The sequence below is a fragment of the Alosa sapidissima genome, chromosome 17 (genome assembly GCF_018492685.1).
Source record: "Alosa sapidissima isolate fAloSap1 chromosome 17, fAloSap1.pri, whole genome shotgun sequence".
In the NCBI taxonomy this organism is placed as follows: domain Eukaryota; kingdom Metazoa; phylum Chordata; class Actinopteri; order Clupeiformes; family Clupeidae; genus Alosa; species Alosa sapidissima.
The window spans coordinates 19597892-19606769 of NC_055973.1; the positions used below are offsets into that span (position 1 = coordinate 19597892).

The 8878-nt window shown below is 48.5% G+C and overlaps 1 protein-coding gene across 1 annotated transcript in view; it reads right to left on the reverse strand.

The window, feature by feature from the left end:
- zbtb16b (zinc finger and BTB domain containing 16b) overlaps positions 1-8878 on the reverse strand; it is a 55194-nt gene that overhangs the window by 25330 nt on the left and 20986 nt on the right. Inside the window, exon 4 of the mRNA XM_042068962.1 lies at positions 2936-3022. Within this exon, the coding sequence (XP_041924896.1) occupies positions 2936-3022 (87 nt within the window). The remainder of the gene's footprint in view (positions 1-2935; positions 3023-8878) is intronic.

The following is an 8878-nucleotide window of genomic DNA, read 5'->3' on the forward strand; positions in this document are numbered from 1 at the left end:
GCGCTAGTGACGTTAGCCCATTCATAGCCACACCGGATTGTACAAGTATACCATTACATTACATTACATTACATTTAGCAGACACTTCTTAACCAAAGTGACTTACATATGACAGCTATATTACAAGGGATAACATTGTCCCCGGAGCAACTTGGGGTTAAGTGCCTTGCTCAAGGGCACAACGGTGGAAGCCGGGAATTGAACCGACAACTTTCAGGCTACTGCATGCTAGCCCAGCTCCTTAACCACTACACTACCACCGCCCTACCAGCATACCAGCAACAGGTCTTTCTTGGGCTTCCCTTGCCGATGAAAATACCATGAGTCAGAGGATTAAACACATCAGATAAGTTGTATTCGTCCATAGAGTGTACATAAACTACTGTTAAGTGACAGATCTGGTAGCAAGATGTAACCGTCAACTAGCATAGCAGCTAGTCGTATCATTTCATTACTTTGGTGACGTACATCGTTCGACACGAGAGATGTAGCCTAGTCCACTGAGCGGATTCGCACAAAACCAACATAACTTTTAAAGTTTATCAAACAACAGTACTTTGACGTGAAAAATTATCTTTTAAATTCACACACATCATATGTGAAATTCATGGCACAATTTGAACAGGACCAAAAAATAATTGTTATCTCTCCATTGACTCCCGTTCATATTTTTTTGAAATATAGGTCCCATGGACCGGAAGTAGAAAGGCGTGACTTCGGCTCTCTATAGGGAAATGTCCATGTCTCTCAGAGGAGAGGCTAGCAGTGACACAGGGCAGAGCCACATTAGCCCTCAGCTGATCACACACTCACAGACACACTCTGGTGGAGGAGTGATTATTAAAATGAAATCAAATAAAAAAGTGTGTGTGTGTGTGTGTGTGTGTGTATGAGGTGGACTGGGCCGTGACTCACTCACTGAGTTTCCCCATGGTGGGGACACAGAGTACTGGCAGAATGGCAAAAACATGATCACACACAAACACATGCAAACACACACACACACGCACACATACAGGAATGTTCTGAGGCCTGTAGTCATCGCACATGTGCCAAATACCCAGCTGTCTGCATGGGCAGCTCTTCAGAACACATTTTAATCTATCAGAAATGCTGACATATTGCCACGGTGCAGGTAAGTGCAGGCCGACGCACCAATGCTAACCTGCCCATACATCTCTCCCTTAGTAGGCTACACACTAAATGGTTCACAGATCTCTCCTTCAGTAGGCTACATGCTAACCAGCCCATAGATTCCTCCTTCAGATGACTACATGCTAACCACCCCATAGATTTTTATTTTAGTAGGCTACACACTAACCCTAGTGTGTAGCCTACACTAACCTGCCCATAGATTCTTCCTTCAGTAGGCTACATGCTTACCTGCCCACAGATCTCACCTTCAGTAGGCTACACACTAAGGCTAACCTGCCCATAACTCTGTCCTTCAGTAGGCTACAATGCAACCTGCCCATAGATCTCTTCTTCACTAAGCTAAACCCTACGCTAACCTGCGCATAGATTCCTCCTTCAGTAGGCTATAAGCTAACCCGCCCATAGATTCATCCTTCAGTAGACTATAAGCTAACCTGCCCATAGATTCCTTCTTCAGTAGGCTACATGCTTACCTGCCCACAGATCTCACCTTCAGTAGGCTACATGCAGCGTACATGGTAACCTCCCCATAGATCTTCTTCAGTAAGCTACATGCTAACCATCCCACATATTCTTCCTGCAGTAGGCTACATGTACATGGTAACCTGCCCATAGATCTTCTTCAGTAGGCTATATGCTAACCAGCCCACAGATTCCTCCTGCAGTAGGCTACATGGTAACCTTTCCAAAGATTTGTCCTTCAGTAGGCTATATGCTAACCAGCCCACAGATTCCTCCTGCAGTAGGCTACGTGCTAACCTGCCCACAGATCTCTCCTCACAGGCTTCCACTGGCAAACCAAAAGCACACACAGGCCCTCCTGCCAACAGGTTTGTATCAGTTACAAAGTCCATTTCAGCGTTTAATAATCTGCTTACTTGTGGAGGAAAGTGGATTTCTGAATGGAGAGCTCAACCCCATTCTAGAAAAGAGTGAATAAATGGGTGCCTCTCTGAGACACTGGGGCTGGTGTGTGTGTGTGTGTGTGTGTGTGTGTGTGTGTGTGTGTGTGTGGCTATAAGAGACACACAGAGAACCCAGAACCCAACTGTTCCACCAGTCCAAATGTCAATATGGAAATCAACAGTACCAAAGGATCACATGAACACAGGGGTTGTCACATGCACAGCACTCAGATACTGTATCAGATGTGACTGTGGCCCCCAAAACACACACGCACACACACACGCACGCACAAGGGTCATCTCTGACAGAGCCCGGCCCTTTCTGGCAGGTTACTCTTATGGCCGTCCGCAGAGCTGCTGAGTCACAGGCCAAAAACACCAGTCACATAAACAATATGGAGCCTTTCATACACAAACACACACACACCGCTGTGCTGACAGCATGATCCATGGGGGTGAAACTGGGTCCGGCACGCTGTGCTGGTCAGTGTGTGTGTGTGTGGGGGGGGTGATGGGTGCCAGAGCTCCAGCAATCACCAGTGCTGTTGGCACTGTTCCCACCATTATTAGTGGTTGAAATCCAAGATGGCCTCTCAAACCGCTCCTGAATTATGAAGCTGCACGTCAACAACCTGTTTCCTGCTCAGGGACCTCTATAGCTGTGCATGACTTTGTGTGTGTGTGTGTGTTTGTGTGTTGGACTACAGATCTGTAACACTGTAACATGAAATTAAATAAAGTATACAAGATATCTGTGTGTGTGGGTGTGTGTGTATGTATGAGGACATACAGTATGTGGGTGTGACTGTATACAGTGTGTGTGTGTGTTTTTACGTCTGTGTTTACCTTTGGAGTGTGTGTGTGTTTTAACTTACTTGAGTGTGTTCTCCTGTGAGCCTCCAGCTCCTCCTCCTTGGAGAACTGATTGCCACACTGATCACAAACGAGTGCTTTCGCTCCGGCTGTATGGAGAAGAGAAGACAACGTTAGAACAAACACACACACACACACACACAGAGAGCGAGAGAGGTTTGGATGATCGGATCTTCATCTTAGGATGAGATGAAATATGATTTTGGCGTTGGGAAGAGAGAACACACACCAACCTCCCCACAAACACACATTCCTCCTTTTTTATGGCCGCGCTGAAAAAGTTCAGAATGTTCCTAAAGACATCACTGGGCATAAACTCGCTTCTGCGTTGCATAAGAGAGAACAAACTGTACCTAATGAGGAAAGCACAAGCTCAAACACACACACAAACACAAACACACACTCAAAACACAAACACACACACACACACACAAATTTGCTATAAAAAAAGCATGGCTGAAAAGCTATGAGCGCAGGGCTGGTGGTATGATTGTGAGTTGGCACAGTGTGGTTGCTCTTTGCAGACTTATTTACAGTGAGCTTTTATCAGCGGCCGGTGTGTGTGTGTGTGTGTGTAGTACACAGGCTGGCTGTGCCAGAGCCTCAGGACGCACTGTTCCCAACCACAAACACACACAGATACACAGCTCTATTTATTTTATTTAGGCAGCCAGGAGACAAGTTAACCCTCACCACCACCACCGTCACACACACACACACACACACACACACACACACACACACACACACACACAGTCCATTACAGCAGCAGCTGCGTATGGGAGAGAGAGCAGAACAGAAATCATTAGCACATGTAGAACACCATTTCCTGATAGAGTGTGAGAGTGAGGAGTGATGTGCTCACAGTGACCAGTGTGTGTGTGTGTGTGTGTGTGTGTGTGTGTGTGTGTGTTTCAGCCCAGACGCCGAGCTCTACTTCTGTCATCCTCCTGGGCTCCCTCTCTGTCTGAGCCATTTGCATGAACAGAGGCTGCCTCTATTTATAGCGTCCTACAGCCACCTGTTAAGACGGCCATTCTTCCCTCGGAGAGGCGCTCAAGTAGGCCAGGCAGTGCCCGCAGTCGAGAGTTCGCTTGGCACAGATCGATACCTCTGACTAGCCACCAGACACTCACACCTTTACAGTCTTCGCTCTACTCTGGCTTTGGCGCGTGTGTGTGTGTGTGTGTGTGTGTCAGGGACAGGCAGGTTTTACATCTCACCCTGCCACATGTGGAACGATGGCATCAGACGCAACCGTTGGGGTTAGCTGCCATCAGTCTCTCCTGTTGTTGTGACACAGTATTTACGGTGCAGATATATGTCTGCGTGTGTGTGTGTGTGTGTCTGTGCAGTCCGCCTCTTTTCTTATATCCAGGCACTGTGTGTTTACGGTGTCATAAATGACCGAATTTCTGCGGAGCTCACATGGAAGCCATCTGTTTACTGTTTCTGTGTTTCCACTGAGGACACCCTTTCCATTGGCCACACTTTCACATGTGTCACGAACACCCGGGTCACATACTTCTATTAAACTGTCTAAACGACACGTGATTGGTGGGGAGGGAGAGGAGGAAAAGAGAAAGAATAAAGAGATTGTAAAATAAAGAAAGACAGATAGAGTCAGTGGTTTCCATATAGGTTTTTTTTTCTCTTTAGCTGTGGTGGACAGTGACTGTGTTTTTAGTTTCCTGGCTGCCCCCCCCCCCACACACACACACACACACACACACACACACACACACAGTGAAGCGTCAGTTTCCCTTTCCTGTAAGTGAGGAGGCTAGTCTGGGGGAGATAGCCAGCAGAGGAAATTCCTGGTGAGAAATTGCCATCCGTCTAAGAGAAGAGAAAGAGAGAGGGAGAGAGAGAGAAAAGATTGAGAGAGACAGAAAGGGTGGCAGAGAGAGAGAGAGAGAGAGAGAGAGAGAGAGAGAGAGAGAGTGAGACAGAGCCGGGGGAAATGAGACAGAGAGACTGAGACAGCGAGAGAAGGATAGAGAAAGAAAAAGAGGAGAGGAAGAGAAAAAGAGAGGGAAAGGAAAGGGAGAGAGAAAGAGAGAGGATGAGAATGAGAGAAAGAGAGGGAGGAGGAGAGAAAAAGAGAGAGAGCTGTTTGATTCTCTAATGTCCCTCAGAAGTCTCTGACCCACTTAAACGAGACTTCTGGCCATCACAATGCCAGAGAACAGAGCGCAGACACACACACACACACACACACACACACACACACACACACACACACACGCGCGCGCACACACACGCACGCACACACACGCACGCACACACGCACACACACACACACTTCATTCTGGGACACATCAGGTCTGTTACCATCAACTACAGCTGAATGATTTTGCCACAGGATATCATGATTCTAATTACGTTAATAAATATAGCAGTGATAATGTTCAATAATAAATGATCACCAATAGGTATTATGCATTTAAGAGAACAAACGTCGTTCTGAAGCAATTGTGTGAAATGTTTTTATGAGACTAATTTAAATGATTGGGATTTTGGTCTAAATTCAGTTTTATACTGAAACGATACAATTACACAGTGTGCTTAAAATGAAATATAATAAAATGTAATTATGATATAAAATAATACAGTCTAACTATATATAATAAACACACATACACACACACACAGGAATATTCTTTTCAAGCTATTTCTGCTCTGCATACTGTAGGTAAAGTCCTTATGACTCTTTAGAGTGCACCCACACCTAAGGGAGCAGCTAGGGAGCTGATGCTTTTCCCAGTCTCTTCTCTCCTCCCCTCTTCTTTTCTTTCTCCATTCCTCCCTCTCCTCCTCTCTCTTCTCCTCCTCTCTCTCTTCTCCTCCTTCCTTCCCTCCTGTCCAGGCCCAGAGAGCGTCTCCGTGGCCTCCGTGAGCCTGAAGCCTGTACCTTCGCCAGCCACCACAGCCAGGTCGCATTAGTGGGACACAGACGCGCGGTCCCTGGGTGTGTGCCGTTAGATCAGCGCTCAAAATATTTTGGGTTGATTCGCAATGCTTGGTGCGACATCCTCACTCTGAGAGATCCTCACTGTCAAAGCTAATGATTTGACAGCTATTTTTTTTCCCTCCTGCCGCCCGTCACACCTCCAGCTGAACGTGACTGAGGTGAGGATCAGGGATTAGCTCACAGACAGAAAGCCTGTGTCACAGACCCCCCCCAACCACGTCTCAGCCACGTCCGGGCCAGGCGGGGGCCAGCGCCGGAGGCTGCGGCGGGCTACTGATCAGTGAGGGCGAGCACGTTTGTGAGCGTGCTCAGTGCAGTGCGTCGTCTGGCGCACAGCAGGCCTGGCTGCTCCTTGATGTGGCGTACCTGGAGCGACGCGAGGGGAGGCGAGGCGACGAGACTCTGTGTCGCTCCGCATCGCACTGCGACTCGTGTTTGATAAACGGTGTTTTGACACGCCACCGTTGTCTAGAGCACAGCGCATTCGTCTGTGCCACCCCCGACCGAACCCACCCCCAACCCCCCCCCTCCCTTGTCTGTTCCTTTTTAGACAGGAACGTCTCTGTGCAGAGGGGAAAAATGATGAAGCAAATCCAGAATTCAATAGCTTGGCGTTCCGTAGTGTTCTGTTTTAGAAGGCACAGAGTGTACTGTACAGCAGCCGTAAAAAAAAAATAAAAAAAAAGCTTTTCCAAAACAGCCTGCAGCCGGCACAGCAATCACCCTCCATCAAAACACTTTGTCTCGCATACAAAAATAAGAGCCGGCATCGAGCTGAATACCAAATCAGCCCATTAGAGATCAGGGGCGCTCGGTACTTGGCAACCGCAGGGATTTAAAGCTGCAAATACCCAATGACACGGCACAGCGATCGAAACCTTTTCAGAGCATCCAGCCCCAATCGCAGCGCTGTTTACATTTAAATCACATTAAAGAGCTTCAGGAGGAGTGGGGGGGGGGGGGGAGGGGGAGAGAGAGAATATTTCGCAAAGGAAATTGGCTGATAACAGCCTCCTGCAACAGTGCAGCTCTGTGTCTTTCATCACAGTAAAAAAAGCAGCAGTTCTGTCTGCATCGCATCTATGCGTGATTATCCTCACAATTATTTTTAGGAGCCCCATGACCCAGTTACAGCTGGTGAAGGTGGGATGGATGGATGGATGGATGGATGGATAGATGAATGGATGGATGTGCAGGTTGCTGGGACGAGTGTGGACTGATAAACACAGAAATATTAATCCTGGCGCTTCCCAACGACTGTGTTGGGACCGAACGGCGGCTGGGTCAGCGAGCTCATTAGCAGAACAGTGCGCGGCACGATGTAGGGCGCCGTGCGTCTCGCCGGCTATGGGGGGGCGGGGGGGGGGGGGGATCAGCTGGAGCTTTACGTAACGTAAGGGCTCGTCCGTGACTTTAAACGTAACATATGTATCTGAAACCACAGGGGAGGAGAGTGGGGCTGCCTGCCAAACAGGAGCCGCACTCCGGACCCTGCTCTTTACACACGCTCCCTTGACAGCCCGCGCCAGCCAGGGAGGGAAGGAGGGGCTGTGTGTGTGTGTGTGTGTGTGTGCGCGCTGGGGGGGGGGGGGGGTTCGGGCTGGGGGCGCATGAGCATTTCCATCATCGAGTTTAACGTTTCTAAATGGAATTGCTGTCTGTTTTTCACTTTCAATTCTGCTTTGTTTTATTTAATGCCCCCCCCCCCCCTTCCACAAACACACACACACACACACACCACACACCCTCCTCCCCCTGCATCCATTCTCCTCCTCTGCTCTCTGCTTGCTATTTTGGAAGCTGTGGCTTGGAGCGCAGTCAAGTTTCATTAATTTTGGGATCTGGGTACAGTATGTTCCTGGACACACATCTGCGTGCGATCATAAACGCTCCGGAATGCTGGCAGAACATCCAGACCTGCCGGCAGCTCATGATGTCACCGCTCTGAGGGAAGGGCTGGCGAGCCGCCAAGCACTCTGTGTCTGAGTGTGTGAGTGTGGCTCTGTGTGTGTGTGTGTGTGTGTGTGTGTGTGTGTGTGTATACTTTGTGCACTCTGCCTTGGTGTGTGCGAGCCTGTGTATGCCTGCTTGTCTGCCTCAGTATTTGTGTGTGTGTTAAGTGTGTGTATATTTCTGTGTGTATTTGTATATTTGTGAGTGTGTGTGTGTGTGTGTGTGTGTGTGTGTCTCACTTTCAAACTCAGACTCCCAGAGAGCACCGTCTCACCCTAAGCACTGTGTGCGTGTGTGTGTGTGTGCACATGCACGTGTCTGTATGAGTGTATGTCTCTGTGTGTGTGTGTGTATATGTCTCTGTGTATGTGTCACTGTCTGTGTATCTGTGTCTCTCTATGTGTGTATGTCTCTATGTGCATGTGTGTGCATGTGTGTGTGTGTGTGCTTTGTGCTGGGGCTGAACAGGTGCAGTCACTGGGGCTTGGCCCCTTCAGAGCCCCTCCCAGCCATTCACTGCAAATTAGCCCTGACACAATTACACATATACAATTATCAGAGTACAGTACCTCACAGCCAATGGACTACTGGGGGGGCACACACACACACACACACACACACACACACACACACACACACACACACCACACACACACACACACACACACACACACACACAGTGAGAGAAATGAAATATAACACCAGGATGTGCCAGAGATGAAGCCAAGCTGTTGAAAAAGCAGCACAACACTGCCATGCACTCTTTGTTCTTCTCAGGTTTCCTAGTTCCTCTTGGTCCCTTATAACCAATTTGTTCCCTTGGTTCTACCTAGGTCTCCTAGTTCCTCTAGGTTTCCTTCTCAGTCATTAGCGCAGCTCAGGTATGATTCACCAGGCTGTCAGATCACCTGGTAATTGGCTGGGTCTCCATGGCGAGAGTGATGGCAGTCTAGCAGCAGAAGCAGGTGAACTCTAGTGCCTAGGCCTTCTAATAACCTAAATAGTGTTTGTGTGTGGT